This window comes from Parasteatoda tepidariorum, chromosome 2, assembly GCF_043381705.1.
Source record: "Parasteatoda tepidariorum isolate YZ-2023 chromosome 2, CAS_Ptep_4.0, whole genome shotgun sequence".
NCBI classification, from domain to species: domain Eukaryota; kingdom Metazoa; phylum Arthropoda; class Arachnida; order Araneae; family Theridiidae; genus Parasteatoda; species Parasteatoda tepidariorum.
In genome coordinates, this window is record NC_092205.1 from 92,446,935 (window position 1) to 92,464,488 (window position 17,554).

At 31.4% G+C, this 17,554-nt stretch overlaps 1 protein-coding gene across 1 annotated transcript in view; it reads left to right on the forward strand.

Moving 5' to 3' along the window:
- LOC107453264 (hemocytin) overlaps nucleotides 1–16,767 on the forward strand; it is a 158,134-nt gene extending 141,367 nt beyond the window's left edge. The window contains exons 74-81 of the mRNA XM_071177025.1: nucleotides 6,201–6,323; nucleotides 8,948–9,037; nucleotides 9,866–9,988; nucleotides 11,196–11,288; nucleotides 12,239–12,364; nucleotides 13,369–13,423; nucleotides 13,496–13,648; nucleotides 16,500–16,767. Coding sequence (XP_071033126.1) covers nucleotides 6,201–6,323; nucleotides 8,948–9,037; nucleotides 9,866–9,988; nucleotides 11,196–11,288; nucleotides 12,239–12,364; nucleotides 13,369–13,423; nucleotides 13,496–13,648; nucleotides 16,500–16,690 — 954 coding nt within the window. The 3' untranslated portion in view covers nucleotides 16,691–16,767. The remainder of the gene's footprint in view (nucleotides 1–6,200; nucleotides 6,324–8,947; nucleotides 9,038–9,865; nucleotides 9,989–11,195; nucleotides 11,289–12,238; nucleotides 12,365–13,368; nucleotides 13,424–13,495; nucleotides 13,649–16,499) is intronic.
- The last annotated feature ends 787 nt before the right edge of the window (nucleotides 16,768–17,554 follow it).

Below are 17,554 nucleotides of genomic sequence, written 5' to 3' on the forward strand. Positions count from 1 at the left end.
AGTATTTATTAAAAGAAATGAAATATTAATGTATATTCTCAGTAGTTTTAATTTGCTAAACCAGGTAGTTTTTCAAGTAATAATTGTCTCTTATGTGAACTGAGGAAAAATATAATTTCCAGCTTTATTTTTTCAATTGGTAATTTTTATTTTCACTAAATGTTAAGTATCAATGTAATCATTTATATAATAATAGATTAGTACACAATTGTATGTCAACACATTATTTATTACCTTAAACTGTCTGGAATTTATTATTAAAGGGTTGCGCTTGCGTAAAATTTGCTATTGTGGAAATTCAGCGTTTTTGCCTTTCGGCTAATCTCATCCCTGAGATGTGTACTTGAAAATGCAGATTCTGCATCATAAAAATATTTTTGCTTTCTAAAGTCCATTGTGCAAATGTTTGAATTTTACTCTTCTAAATACATATTCCTTTTTTTTTTCTTCAAAAAAAATAGAAAACACATGTCCAGAGGAAAGTATGACTTATGAGTGCACTTCAGCTTGTCCAAAGACATGTGACAACTACAAAAATTATCATCCAGACGATTGCGATCTACTTCCATTATACACTTGCAAATGTCCAGAAGAACAAGTTTATCACTTAGGAAAGTGTGTCGATTCCATCACCTGTGAAACCTGTGATGCTTTCGGACATGTAGTCGGAGAAGTTTGGAGTCTAGGTCCATGTGAAATGTGCGAATGTATGGCAGACCTCACCACAAAGTGTACTGTTATTCAATGTCCTGAGCCCCCCATCTGTTCCGCAAAAGAGACACTAAACAAGGTGCAGCATAATGACACCACATGTTGTGACACATATCGATGTGGTAAGTGTTTCTATAATGCTTTTCTTCATTTTGCATTGCTATTTATTTAAAACCTCTGTAAGAATTTGTATTATTATATAGTAAGTACCTAATATTTATTGTAATTGTTTTCAAAAAATTATTTAATGCATGCGCCACATCCGGCCCACGAAGCCTTTTTTGTGGCCCCCGAACTAAAATATATAAACTGTCATTTTTTTGCTGATAATTTTCGTAAAAAATCTATATGCATTTAAAATACTTTTCTTTCGTTTAAGAAAACCTAATTTCTTCGTTTCTGTGAAATTTAACAAACCAACAATGCCAAAAAAATTATTTTCTCAGGTAAAAATTTCCTTCTTATTTTAATTTGTAATTCAATACTTTTGTTTTGTACTATTTGATAAAAATCTGACAGTAATATTTAATGTTCCTTAGAACATAAAAGAGTCCTATATAAAATTTTGATAAAGTTGCTGCCCGCCATTTGATTGGTGTTTTTAATTGCGGTCCCCAGCCTCATGTAAGTTGGAAACCCCTGGTATAAATACTTGTTCCATAATCACCCCCCTTAATATGCTTAAGTATATTTTAAATTGTCAAAAAAATTAAAACCTTCAAATGAAGGGTCTTGTAAACAAAATGCAAAAGAAACTGGATATCATTCTATATATATAAGTAGATTACTGCCGTTGTTTCAGAAAGTGTTTGCCGAACATGCTTCTGATAGCCCTAGCTCAAAAACTGCTAACTGAAACAATATAAAACTTTGCACATTTCTAGAAAAAATGTTTAAAGACTGTTTGGTTATCAAAATGTTATTAGTGCAGTCATCGGTTATTGAGTTATTTTAAGAAAATTTCAAGTTTTTTTTCCCACTGCTTCTGTCTTAATTAGTTTAGTGAAAACTATTAGAGAATGATTTTTCTTCCTCCTAAATACTCATTTGTTTAAAAAATAGCAACACGTCCCACACTATTTAAATAAGTTTAAATTTTTTAATAATTAAATTTCGAATTAGTTTTGAAGTTATTTTATATTAGCAGTTTTATTGCTTTAAAGAAAAAAAAATATTCTTAGTAAAATTCTAATATTTTGTAACCATGTACTTTTATGAGTGAAAGTATAAAAATCTTTGCCCTTTTAAAAAAAATTAACATTAGTTTTTAAATTTTAAAATCTCAGAGTTTAAGTAAACTTGTAAGGTTAAAAAAAATTAATATTTTTTTCCATCTTTTGGACTCAACCTAATGTTCTCCTTCTATTAAAAAAAATGTTTTTGGATTACTTTTGTCACTGGTCTTGATCTTAATATTTATGTAAATGAATGCCAATAGACCTTCCTTTCCTCGTCTGTAAAGCGTGCGTAATGCAGACTGTCCTTTGTACTTCTATTTCAGTTTCTGTTTTGATTTTTTGATTAGAATTTTAATTTACTATTATGAACTTTTGCAATTTTTTAAATTCATTTTCTTTCTAGTTACATTTAATAATTTAAACTCATTTAATAACTAAAAAAAATTTGCAAATGTTACCTATTCTACAGAACAGATATCAATCCAGTATAAACTAAGGTAAACAACGTTTGAGAGCACAACAAATATTTATAAATGCAGACAGCTGTTTTGGATGCTCAAAGGGCAACCTTCATCANAATAACACCAAATTGGTTTATAAACCAATTTATTTTTAAGTATAATAATTTTCTTTTAATTTTTTTTATCTTTATATTATTCTTTTAAATTTTTTTTTATCGTTATAATTTTTTTAATCGTTTAACGGTATCCAGTGACTAAGTACTGACAGAAGTATCTCAAACGTGTACATACGTATATTAGTTATAAATAAACGCACACAAACATACATATACGTGTGATGTGCATGTATGTATATGTATGTGTATATATGAAGAAATTGCATTTTTTGTTACACGAAGGATCTTTGATATCCCACTGTAAGTGTTTGATATTAATAAACATAAGTAGAGCATTCCGGTTTATAATGCTTTCATTACTTTAAAGATAATTTTTACTTCTATATCCAAAAACCTGCTGGTCTAAAAGATTTTCACGTATCAAAATAGTAATGTCTGAATATTTCTCTGTTTTAAGTCGAAATAGCAGAACTCAAGTGTCCAGATATTCATCCCCTGGAGTGCAGAGAGGGAGAATCAAACATCGTAGAACATATAGATGGCTGCCCTTCGTATCTATGCAGTAAGTAATCCTATATTCAAATCTCAAAATATCTTTTAAATATAATTTTGCTGTAAATAAATTGATTGCCCAGATTATAAAAGATACCCTCTAAATTTCATCCTATTTTGACCTGGAATTCATTTCTCTTTTACTGGTCTACCACCTGTTAAAAACATTTTAAACATATCATCACCCTCAATGCCCAGGGATCATAATTATTGAAATTCAATTTAACTTGTTTTATTAGCAAGGTGGGAATAGAAACCACTAATTGACACTGGTAATTTCTTGTATTGGAACAGTACTATGAAAACTTTCAATATATTGATTCTCAAACTATTCTGAATTGTACAGTGCTCCATTCATAAAATTATGGAAAACTGTTAAACACTCTGTTCTAAATAAAGTAATGCTGAAATTAATAATAATATTTTTATTAATTTCAGCAATAATAATTACCTTTAATGATAATAATAACTTCTGCAATAAAATTTGCCTTTATTATGCTTAAGTAGAGCAAGTTATACTTTTTTAAGTTTTTCGTTTACCCTTTTTAAAAGTCTTTTGAAATGGTAAATGTAAACTGTTCCAGAAAATGTCTTTTTTTTTTCGGCTTACTTCGAGGTCTGAAATAGCTATACCCATGTTAACAATAATCTGTACATACTTGTCTGAAAAAAGATCTTTGTATTTAAAGTACAAAAAAAAAACATGATCTTTTAATTTATATCGTGCATCATCATCCTAGTGTTGGAAACTGAAATTACCTTCCATGTCTTTTTCAAATTTTATGTTTTGCAATAAAAAATATGCTTTCATTTATTGAAAATAAAAATAAAAAATATATAAATAATAACTATCTAGTAATTAAAATTCTCTGTGTGATTCCAAATTTTCAATATTTTGAACTGAAGAAATCAAAAGTGTGTGAACATTTAGTTTCCTTAATGTTCAAAATTGGTCAAACAAAGTTTTCTCCTCTAAATATCAATCTAGTATAGTTATGGTGCATAGCATTTTAGAAAGTGCTTATTTTTGATTTTCGTTTTTTAAAGCACCATAAAGGTGCTTTTTTATTTGGTGTTTTTAAAAAATGCTTAATTTTCCCTTTTCGAAAATGAGATTTTTTTTCTTTACCATGTCGATTTTCACCACGTATTATGCGAAAGCTTTTCACATTGTTCTATTCAACGTTTCCATAATTCAGTACACCACAATCTATTTCGGCTTACCGTCGGTCCATAGCATATGAAAGTGCCCATCATTTTACCTGATGAAATACTTGCGACTCCACATATGCGTCTGCTGAGCTGGGTTTGGTGAGACTATTGCACTCTCATTTGCAGCTCTACTGCATTCTGCAAGATATTGTCAATTTCAGGCTTCATTTTCCACCCTCTGATATTGAACCGAAAAATCTCTAGATCATTTTATAGTGGCTAATAAAATCAAGAAAAAGAGTTCTTTGTCAGAAACTAACTATCTTATCATGATCATGTAGAGTCTTTGAAAATTATTTTGTATTTTCTTAATGTTTATAGTGCCTAAAAATATTTTTTGAGTGCTTAAAAGGTGCTTATTTTTTGTTGGAAGATTTGGCTACGCACCCTGATAGCTTTATTAAATATTTTAATTTTACTATTATACGATTTATTTTCATTAAATATTTTGATAGAATGCATGCCAGAGTTGTGTCCACCATTGCTTGGACCTTTGCTGGAAGAAGGTGAAGATCTCACCATCGAGACTGAGGACTGCTGCCCGCGTTATGTAACCAAATGTTATACAGAGCTCTGTCGTGCACCACCTGCCTGTGGACCTGGTTTCAAACTTTCCAAGTACCAGGGAAAATGCTGTGAAAAATACACTTGCGTCCCGAGAAACGATGTTTGTGTATATCAACACAAATACGATGTCATAAATGGTACACAGATTGAACTTCTCCCAGAACAGCTCTACGATATGGAATATCAGGTATTAAACACCTGTTCTATTTCAGATAAAGGCAGGGAATGTGGAGCATTTTGAGTAAGGGGTTTGATTGAACGAAAATGTTACCTGCTAGGACTGATTAATTTTTAAAACTTATTGTCGCTAAACAGGATGGCCACAGAACTGGAAAAAAACCCAGGAATTTTATGAATCTGGTAAAATCATGGGAATGTCTAGGAATTCAAAGAAAATACCCCAAAAATCAGGAAAAATAAATTCAATTGAATTTAAAGTAACGAATGTATGCAAAAAATATTTGTCTTATTATGATTTTTTTTAAAAAACAATTGTGTATTTCCAACTCTAATAACCAGTATTAGTGTTTTTTTGAAATACATTTAATGCATAAAGATAAGGTTATACGTAAAATGTTACCAGTAATAAAACTCAGGGAAATTTGATAGAATAACTCTGGAAAAGTCGGGGAATCGTTTTTCTGAATGTTTGTAGCCACCCTTATAAATTTTATTTTTTTTTTTGCTTAGAACTTTAACATCGTAAAAATTTGAACTAAAATAAAAGATACCACTGAAAACAGTGTTAAAGTTTCATTTTACTTGGATGTATGTTTTTTTCATGGACTAACCTTAAATATTCTATTTTTCTCGTGCAGTTTATTGTAAAATTATGACACAAAAATGCACTTTCTCTGAATAAACAGGTTTGGATTATTTTATGCACGAAATGGGGAGAAGGTTTAAACAATCTGGAAAATACGCTTCAATATTTTAAGCGGAAAGTATTTTCTGAACCCTGAAGATATTTTCAATTTTTGCATGAATGGAAATATCTCCATAACTGTTTAAGCTAATTTTTTTAAAAAAGGGTAATTCTATTTCAAAATGCACTAATCCAGTGTAAAAATAATTTTTAATTTATTTTATTTAAATTTAAAGTGACAAAAAAATTTTTGAAAACTGTAATTTTAAGTGAAAAAAATCCAAATTTGGAACTTTCATAAGATCAAAAGCTTTTTTTTCCTCTTTTAAGCAACAGAGCCTAATTTATAACTAACTGGAGTTTAGTAAATTTTCCAACTCTAAAATTTCATCTACTCTAACACTATAACCTAGTTTTATACATATGAATGATATAATACGAAATATGCTTTCATCTACACTTGCAATACATTTTTCCATACTATGGAACGTAAAAGGTTTAATGAAGTTTATGACTTTACAGACTGATCTATTTCTAGGCTGGATCCGTTTGGCAAGATGGACTCTGTTTCAAATGCTTGTGCATGGAAATGGAAGGACAATTTATTTCTACTTGCCGAGAAGAAATATGTCCTAAAATGCATGATCTGCCGGATGCTGAGGTGAACCTACTTTTATTTAGTGATGTAACGAATAGTGATGGGGCCGAATATCGAATATTCGGCCAAATTTTAGGCCGAATACNTTCCAACTCTAAAATTTCATCTACTCTAACACTATAACCTAGTTTTATACATATGAATGATATAATACGAAATATGCTTTCATCTACACTTGCAATACATTTTTCCATACTATGTAACGTAAAAGGTTTAATGAAGTTTATGACTTTACAGACTGTTCTATTTCTAGGCTGGATCCGTTTGGCAAGATGGACTCTGTTTCAAATGCTTGTGCATGGAAATGGAAGGACAATTTATTTCTACTTGCCGAGAAGAAATATGTCCTAAAATGCATGATCTGCCGGATGCTGAGGTGAACCTACTTTTATTACACATAAACATTCATGATTGAAATATTATAATGATGCTAAAATTTTTAATTGCTTTTAGTTTTTATAATATTCAAAAATCTAATAAGTGTTAAATAAATTATAACATCAATAAGTTATAAGACAATAATTTAGAGTATACTCTGCGGGGGTGATTGTGAGCCCAACTCAAAAATCCTGAAAATTTGAGTAAAATCAATAATGACGCATTTCAAAAAATTAATGTCTTCATAAATTTAAAAACATGAAATTCTAAATAAATTATACGCCGCATAATTTAAATGAATAATTATGTATAAGTTCACTTTTATGTCTAATCACATTTATTATTCTAAAAGAAAAAATATTTACCAAGGAAAGAGATGCCAAGTATACATTTTAGTTCTTATATTTCTAAATAAAATATACAAGAATTTTTAAACATAAATGTGATCGATGATTTCTTGAAACTTCTAGACCTTGGATTTTTGGATCGCGGTTAACAAAAAATTCGGAAATCCAGATTTTTTCCGGAGCACAATCATCTCTGACCCTGTAATACCTAGATCCTGTGTGGTCCCTTTCCATCAATTACCTCAATAGCAATTTTTAATTGGTTCAACATTTTTCGTAGCTACTTAATTAAAGAAAAAAATTTTGCAAACTCTTTTTGAGTTAGCATATTATTACATCACTTTATTGTTATGAAACTAAACTCAGTGGCGTGACAGCCCATAGAGTGCCAAGGCCCATCTTAGTTTTCTTGACCTTTTGGGCTCTGGGGTGTAGGAGCAGATGTTCCGGTTAGGTGGTCAGCTGAACACGGAACCCCCTATGTTTAGTTCCCGAGCAAGCTTGGTACTCATTTATCGACCCACTGAAGGGATGAAAGGCTGAGTCAACCTTGCCCGGTCCGAGGGTCGAACCCAGGACTTGTAGCACGAGAGTACATAGCTCAAAATAGAAGACAGCAACAACAATCAAGGAAGAAATAAATAAAAATACACAAATTTCAGTTTTGTATTATACAGTGAAAAGGTGTTTGCATAGAGTAGGAAATGACTGAATATTTTATACCTTGTTAAGGTGCGTAAATAAGGTGAAATAGCTACGGAACACCAAAGTTACACATTAAATCAGTTGGTTTGATGTTATGAAGAAGGTGATTCAAAGAATGATGAATAAAGAGATAGTCCAGTTAAACAAATTTAAAAATATTTATTAAAACAATAACGGAAACATATAAATTGAGAGGACGGAGAAAACCGCTATCCTTCAGTGTGAGAGCATGTCTGACTCTCATTGGTTTATGAAAAGATTGTGAAGGAAAAAAGTGATACTATATAGGATGATTAAGTCATAGATGTCTTCTAATAAAAAATATTAGAGCTGGTATAACACCAATGCTAGAGTGTAATTGAATGCATGATTCATTTGGGTTACATGACCCTTTCCCAGTTCTCTACTGACCAATCCTTGTACTCCTTTGCGAACTAGAGATGTCTGTACTTGTTCAATTCAGGTAACAGAGGATTTTGAACTAGTTATCAGCTTCTTTAGCTTATATGATGAAATGTGCGGAAATAGTTTGCTTAGAGAGTTTTGCAGTCGCTCCTTGGTTAAGATTTCTCACAATTTGATGCACCGTGGATGGGGCAATCCTGCACCTTTCAGATTAAGCATTCTGACGTTTAGCCCACATTTTCTGCACAGTAACAAAATGAACATTAATAACTGCTGTTCTTGAATGAACAAAAGTGCTGCGAATGCTGACTTCGATACCTTTGGCACTTAGAATCATCAATATTCAGTTCTAACTAGTTTTTGCATATTTCTTCTGAGACATAATAGTGTAATTGATGTTCCCCAAATACTCTATTTATAATCTTGCCCTCAAGTAAGAAGTCACAGTGAAATTATGCCGACGTGCCGCACACTTTATATAATTTCTAGCATAGTATAGCATGACTGTAAAACATCAATTTATTAGTAAAAATAAATTTTCAGTGGATTTGTCTTGTAAAAAAATTAACTTTAACAATTATGTAAATCAAGAAAAAAACTATGCATATAAACTTATTTTAAGCAAATCATTTTCAAATATTTTAACCAAAAATTTTGAAAACCACACAAACACTTCTGTTGTTAACATATTTAAAAAGATTATTGCACCTAATAAAAGCGTTGAAAATTTTATGAATTTATTAAAGTGAAAAAGTTTTTTTTTTTTTTAATGCATATATATTTTCACTGTAGAAGTATGTTCGAGAAGTGGTAGAAATTCCAGGAGCTTGTTGTCCAAGCTATCGCCGTACTGCTTGCATGTTAGAAGGTACCATATATCAGGTATGCTTTCCAAATAATACTTTTACTTGTCTGATATTATATAATTTATATTGTAATAAAATAAGTGAGAAAAGAAAACATGGCGATGTATAAAAATCAGTTTAACACTAAACATACCAGCACTTTACTATACAATAGAATGCAACATACAATAACCGATGATTTGACCGATTATGGTATGTTTAGTGTTAAATAAACAAAAGAGAAACATGGATCAATTAACACTTTAAACTTTTAGCCAGTTATTTAAATATTTTTAATACAAAAGTTTTTATTTACTAATAATATAATGATGAAGCAATAATGTGCATTGTGCAAAAAAAAAAAAAATTGACCGCCTTTAATAACTATTGATCTAATGATCAGATCTTCACGTTCTAGGACTCAATCTTAATAGCTCAAAGGTGCGACTTCAAATTTGCTAATTAATAAGTGCAGACGATATTTTAAGTTACGAAATCAGACACAAAAAACGTACTTTAACTGAATAAACATACATTTCGGATTTTTGATCCTCAAAATATAGGGGGTAGCCGCAATCCAATAGTTTGGCTTGGTATGATACCAATATGGTTCCAATAGTTTGATCAGAAGAGCGCTCGAAAGTTTGGATCCCTTAATGTTAATTTTAGTTTTTGTGTATTTCGCTACATATCAAGAGCCTTTTAAGTGAATTGAATAAAGTCGAGATTCCACCAAAAAAAGTTCAATCATTTAGGATTGGAGCCGTGGATTACGATTGACAAAGATTTTGAAAATATACATTAAGAATGGCCTTTACAGACTACAACTGTGTACAGATATCAAATATTCATATTAATGTTTTAGATTGGATTAGAATGGCCTTCTCCAGATGGTGATTTTTGCAAGAAATACAGCTGTGTGGCTGATTTTTCAGGTGAAGCAGCCATCATGGTGAAAACTATAAATTGCCAAAAAGAGTGCCCAGAAGTAAGTTATAGTAATAAAATGCAGTAATTCTTAATCTTACATCAATTTTCTATTATGTATGGGAACGCTAGTATTAAAAAGTTGATCTGTGCATCATATATATTTTAAATTAAAATAATCATTTTTAGTGTAAAAATTCTTGAGCAAATATTTCGGTTATTATATATATATAATCGCACTAATTTTGTAAACTTAGCTTAGCTTGGGCAACCGAGAATCTGTTCCAGCTGCAGCCATTACCTCTTCACTCTGAAAAGGTCACTGTGTTGTGCAATGGCAGCGTTTACGTTAGTCCGTTTTTTTCCTAAGAGATCACACCTGCAAGTCCTGATACCTGCATCGTTACTGGCAAGTGGTATGAAGTACTTATGCCTTACCATGTCCTTCCAGCAGCATCAGTGTGCGGAAAGCCCAATATTTATGCAACATGGCACTCCTCCACACATTGCTACTTCTGAGTGCTCTTTTTTTTAGAGATGATAGGATCATCATCCAACAACATGGCCGCCATGTTTCCCAGATTTAACCCCGTTGAGTTCTGGCTTTGGGGGTACCTGAAGAACGTTGTTTACAACGGGTGGATTGAGAAACTTCCAGACTTGAATTCGATCATTGCACACCACACCCATTGCATCAGTACAGATACCCTCTGATCTGTTGTGGTGCATGCCGTTTTGCTCTTACAGTTAGTAGCTGAACAAGGCAAAGAGCACATTGAACAACTTATGTCTTAATCATCAGTAAGATGTTTGTTCCATGAAGCTCTTTTTCTTTTAGCATTATTACTGTTGTCGCTGTAAGTACGTGTTCCTATCTTTTCACTGATAAATTTTTAGTAAACCCCTAAACTATGTTGTTTCCTTTCGGCTAACAACATACCTGTGTAAAATGAATCCATTTTTGGTCTTTCCTATGACAACGCCATCTATCGGCAGATTTAGAAATATTTTTTCCATTGCCAAACAAAAATCCATTGCCTCATGATTGTTCTGCTAAAATATCAGAGTAGTTTTAAAATTATCGATTTTTGAAATCATAACTTTAGTTATAATCACCCTGTATTTCAAAACAGAAAATTTTTCATTTTCCTTTGTACTTGAAATGGAAGTAAGCACACTTGTAAATAATACAGAATTCTTTTAAAAAAAATTTAGTTATGGAATGAATAAACATTTACTTCCGTCCATAATAATTTCCATCATTTCAGTGGGCTGTGTATGCGGAGGCTTCCCCAGAATCTAACAAGTGTTGTGGTAAGTGTGTGCCAACTCAATGTGAAGAAGATGGACTTCTCTATGATGTAAGTAATTCTCCTGATTCAAATTTTTCAGATTCATTATAGAAAAGATTTTTTAAGATTGTTCTATTCGCGATTGCAACGCTCCAATATGTCATCTGGGGTATCATGGCTTGACCCTTTCCTCTCCTCAGTTTTATAATTTTATAACGGTCAACCGTCGTTGAACAGCCGACCCAATTTTTGGGTTTACGACTAATGTTCAACTCCGTAGCCTTGTAATTTTGAACCCAATCCAGAAAACAAGGGAATTCCTGGATCAAGTACTGGGAGAAATTTGCCTTCTTGGCGGACTTTTTTGATGGAACTAACCCGCATTTGCATTACGTGGAGAGGAAGACCACGAGAACCTCCCATGGTTAGCCTGACGGCAAGGGGACTCTAACCTATGATCAGTCTACCATTGAGGATATTTCACGCCAACACTGTGGTCGGTGCAAGCCAGGTGCGGAATTCCTATCGACCAAACCCCGGTTCACCTCATTGGAAGGCGATCGCGGCTCCCTCTTCTCAGTTGTATAGAAATGTACTATGATAGTTCCCCCTATCTTAATATTTTTCATATTTAATTGTCATAAATATTTTTTAAAACTTTCACAACGCTTTCTTTTGGATCTATGTTCAAAGTAGTTTTCAGTTCCATATAGATTCCTAACTTAAAAGGTTTTCAATCTATTTGAAAATCAAGGCAGAAATTAACCTCATCTGTCATTTTGAAGTTTTTTAAATGGTAAAAATTTCAGTAAAAACAAATGACCTAAAATCGCACTTGGTTGAATTCTTTGCTCGTGATCGTGAAGTTACCAGAAAAATGGTCATCAAACGGAATGAAATATATTGGACTGATTAAAGAGAAAGTTAATTTTTTTATATAGAAAGTTTATTTCTCACTGAACTTACTTTCTTGCCATTTTATAAAATGGTGCAAAAATCTTACGCTTGTGTTTCTTTAGGATGGTGCAACGTGGATATCTAAGTCTCAACCTTGTTACACAGCTACCTGCACAGTGAGGGAAAATGGAACTCATATAGCTTACAAAGGAGAAAGCTGCCCAATTATGCCAGAAAACTGTCCTCTAGTAAGATTTTTTATTGAATTATTTATATTGATCTCTATTCGGTGTTTTTTTCTTCCTATTTGGGTCATAGTCAGAGTTGGAATTTCAACCAGAAGAAGCCCCGCAGTGAACTGATTGTAAAGCCACTGTTCCAGTAGAACACTGAAGTCAAGCATCATTGGCTGCGGTCGGTAAGTGGGTAGGTGACCACTTTGATCCGCCTGCGTAGGGACGGATGGTATGCAGTATTGGTACTCGTTAAACTGTTTAAAGTGCTCAACTTCGTACGCAGGTCGTCAGACTACCAAATCAGGGGAGCCATCCCCTCTGCAGATGATCGAAATTGCGGCGACATGTCTTCGGATCATTCTCAGGGAATTTTCCCAGACCTTCGCCAATAGCCCATTGTTCAGCTGTAGTGCAACATAAAAAAAAATACCTATTTACCTTCAACCAGAAGAAACCATTTATTCCCGAAGAAGCTGGAAAAATGGAATAAACTAAAAATGACTAATACAATTGTGTGGCAATATAAGTATTATAAAAATAGTTTAAATCTGAACAAATTAAACTTAATATAGTACCAGAAAGTTAAAAAAAAAATTTTTTTTCACTTCCTCTGTTTTAATCTAGATTATATTATTATAAAAATAGTATATATAATAATAGTTAGGGATCTATTATACTTATTCACATAACATAAAGACACTACAGTTTTTGAAATGAAATTTATTAATGTTTTTATCCAATTGTTTTTTTAATTTTCACTTATTTAGAAATGATGTATTTAAATGCTGGAAAGTTTATACCATAATTTAAATTAGATTGCAATCATAGACTGTTTTAAAAAAATTTTAAGGTTTTAATTTTTTTTTAAAAAAAAAGGGGGGGGGGTTCTTCCACTATGGAAATAACTTGCCACCCCTAGTACAAATAAGAAAAATGTACTCAAGCAACAAGTATAAATTGTAATATTTTTAATTGAGAAATGATTAAGTTGATGCATTATTTAACTTTTTTAACAGGAAAACATAAGAACTGATCCAAAAGGATGCTGCTCATACTGCAAAACTACAACAGGTATGTTGCCTATTGATCTGTTGCTAATAAGACTTTCATAAACTATTGATTTGATCGTTTTTTTTTTTTTAGATAAATGCAACCCCGTTCAAGTTGCGGCTTATGAAACCAGAGGATATTTTACATATGTGGATCCAATTAAAGGCTCGTGCATGAATCATGATGCACTAAAGAATCTCACTAAGTGTGCTGGATACTGTTCATCTGAATCCCTTTACTCAAATTGTAAGTGATAATTCACACTGGATGTGATTTTTTTTTCTTCACATGGGAACCAGATTGACACCTGGTGGCTGAGTGGTAGTGCTTCGCACTACCGTGCCACAGGTCCTGGGTTCGATCCTTGAGCTGGGCAAGGTTGACTCAGCATTTCTATAATTTTGTAACGAAATAAAACTTAACTATATGTAGTCACGGATGATTACTTAAATCCTATACCGCAGAGGTCATTTTTTAAATTGCGCTTATTTAAACATGAGGAGTAATTTTTTACAAATTTGTTCTTTTAACCTTCAACTTTTTATACCTTTCTTGACAACTAACATTTAATATAAGAAATTCCAAGAGATTAATAAATTAACAATACATTTTGTGATATTTTTAAGTGTTTGATGCTTTTTTAAAAAATTTCCTTTAAGAAATAAAGTGCATGAAATATTATAGAGAAAATATGTTCCATACATTCATCTTTCATAAGTGTTCATTTGCAAGTGATATATGAGCTACTTTGAATATTACTAACACGTAATTCTTAGTACCGCTTCTGCTACAGGAGCATTCTCATTATCTCCATTGACAAACCCACAAAAAATTGCACCACTCTAATTTGAAAAATTAGTTGCTTTTGAACCTTTTTTTTTTTACTAAACTAACATTAAAAGTAATTGCCAGGAATCGTTAAATACTGTTTTTTGTGCACTACACTACCTTTTTAAAAATTTAGAGCACTACACTACTCAAAAGGTAGCAATTACAGTAGTTTTGCTACTTGTGGCTCACTATTCAACCACTGGGAACAGAAATTTATAAAAATTTAATAAAGATAATAATGATTAATGAGATCATGGATTAGAACAACAATTACCACTCCCTAAGGATATCCATCTCTTGCTTAACCGCAAATAGCAAATTTGTTTCTTATTTTAACATTATTTTATAGCGCTTAACAGAAATTCATGGGTTGATACTTCTTTCAGTGCTGGAGTGATAGTGACTAAAAAAGGAAATAAGTTCTGTAGAGTTAAAAGTTGTTTAAATTCAAAGGATTTGTGGTTGGGGAGTGATGTTCTTTTACCAGGGGCCTTTGCAAGATTTATAGTTATCTTGATAAAAAAAATATTTCATCCTTGATGTTTAGCTATTATCCTGATTTGTTTTAAACATCCCATTCTTTATGTATGCAAGTTTCATAGTTATCCTGATGAAAAAATAAATTTTTTATTCTGTTTCTATACTTAGGATTTTCAATTTTTATTTTAACTAATAATGCCAGTAAAAAATGTGAAATTCAAAAGTTCAAACATTTGGAGTGTCCACTACATAATACAGGCACTTGCATCCAGAATTGACTTTTTCAAAGTTCTTAAAATGTCTTTTATTAAAAAATCCGGGACAAGTCATGGATGTTCTTTCATTCTGTCCTTACTGTGGGAGCAATGTTGGCCCACCTAATATGGTGCCCCTGCAGGGTTACAACAGAAAAAAATTAACAAATTAGTTGCCTTTAGTAGCCTAAAGCATGAAAATAGTTGCCTAAATAGGAACAAAATTTTTTCAATAATATGACCAAAATTTTATTAAATGATTTAACTGTCTAATATCATAATCCGTTTAGTCAAGTTGCTAGCAAATATGATAATTTTTATATAAACATTAGTGTCCTAGCACTAAATTTTTACATCAAAAAAATTAGTATACAATTTGCAGAAAATTAAATACTTTTAATTTCTAGAATTCATAAAAAAAAAACATTTTTTCTAAAAAATTTATTGATTTAGCAAATATATATATACGTATATATGTATCGTGAAAAGTGATTTCTCAAATTCGAAATTCAAGCATCATAATATCCTATTAAAAAATGGGTTTTTTAAAACCATGCAGAATTTCGTAGCAATAACCGTTAATAAGGCGATCAAGATACAAAATAGACTTACAATGGAATCTGTGCAAATTGAGCGCATTAAAAAGTGATAACTCAAACTTGCAATTCATGGTGTTCAGAAGTCAACACTGTTTATGATTTTAAAAAAACATCGCTAGGAATAAGCAAGTCTTCTTCTCCTGAAAAGTTGCTTTTTTAGCCTTTTCAGGCAAGAAAGAGTGGCCAACAAATCTGATCTACTTATACCTGAATGTAGATTTGTCTCTTTTATTTGATTGATTCCAATTACAGTGATATCGTAGAATTTTTAAATAAATTAAAACTTAACTCAGTGGCACGACAGCCTATAGAGGGCCAAGGCCTACTGTGCCCATCTTAACTAAATTGTGATAAATAAACCACTCAATTATTTATGTACAAAAATGTTATGCTGGATGTCGAGAATTAAATATTGATATATGGGAATATTAACTACTATTTTTTCAATGCAACAATACTTTAAAATTATTCTATATATTGATCTCTAATTATTATGAGTACTTTATTGATAAAATTTTCTGTATTTATACTTAAGTGGAACAAAATATACTTTTTTTAGTTTGTCCTTCTTAAAAGTAGTCTGATGTATGCAAAGGTGCCTACTAACATGCTTTCTGAGCCAGGATTAAGTAATAAAATAATGGTTTTTGAAAATTCTCATGTTAAACTGTTAAAAATAAGCTTACCATGAGTGACAGAGTTTTGCATAAGTGCTACTTTTTTTTAATTAATAAATTCCAGCTCAATGTAGCCAATACTAGGTGCCTACATATAGAACAAAATAGGAAAAACACCTTTAAAATCCTGTGAATTTGAAATTTTTATTACAGATAACAAGTTTAAAAAGTTGGCACTTTTGTATGCATATAAATTTTTCCTTTGGCTTTTAACTTGAATTTCTATCTAAATTTTCTGTCTTTATTCTCTCCTAAGTGGAAGGAGATTTCCATAGTATCTGCAACTGCTGCCTCCCAATCAAGACCAAAGATAGAATCATCAGCCTCACCTGTCACGATGGATCGACTGTCAAAAAACTGTATCAACAGCCTTTGCTCTGCGAGTGTCGCTCTTGTTCAGGGACAGACAGATCTCACAAAGCCATGAACCAAATTGAGCCTTACTAAAAAGAAATTTGTTTATAAGCTTAATACATGTATATATTGCCTATTTCTTTTTCCTTATAAAATATTATGGACATGAACTTTTTCTTTTTTTAAAAAAAGCTAACTAGGAAAAATAAAACATCTTTAAGTAACCAGATTTTCCTCTTCAGAACTAAATCTGATAATGCGAGCCCATCTTCAGTTTTGTTAATATCACTTATGCACATGTCAATTAACAGTGCACAAAAAATTAGATCTCCCTACAAAATTAGATCAAAAGTTATTCAGAGAGTGCCTTTTTATGCGCTGTACAAAAAGAAATGAAGTTTTATTTTTTAAATAAAATAAAAGGGAGAAACTATAAGGAGTAACAATAATCAAGACTGGATTTTAGTTACATGGCCATATATTTTCTCACAGGTAAGGAATACTGCTAGCTTTAATTTGCCAGCACAGATTTATAGGCATCCCTATTACTGACTTTTTACCATTCCATTTATATTGATCCCATCATCAAAAGAATTCTTAAATGTGTTTGCTCTCTCAACCACTGTGCCGCCGAATTCTAAAAATGATATAGTAAAAATTATAATGCTTTTTTTTCTACACGTAAAGTTTAAATTAAAGAAAAGTATATCTATATATGTATACTTTTTATAATTTTTCCATGCTATAACAAGGTAAACATCTTAGTCGGTAATAGTCTCGTCTCTGACAATCTTAAAATAAGTAGGAAATTTAATGACTATTAAATTTATTAACTTACAGAAGGATGTAAAATAAGCTATGCATGCAATTGATAGTTATAAAAACAAATTAACAAAGGATAACTAACAAAAGAAACAAGCTAACAATTAATAATTAGCAAAAAACCAAGTTAACAAG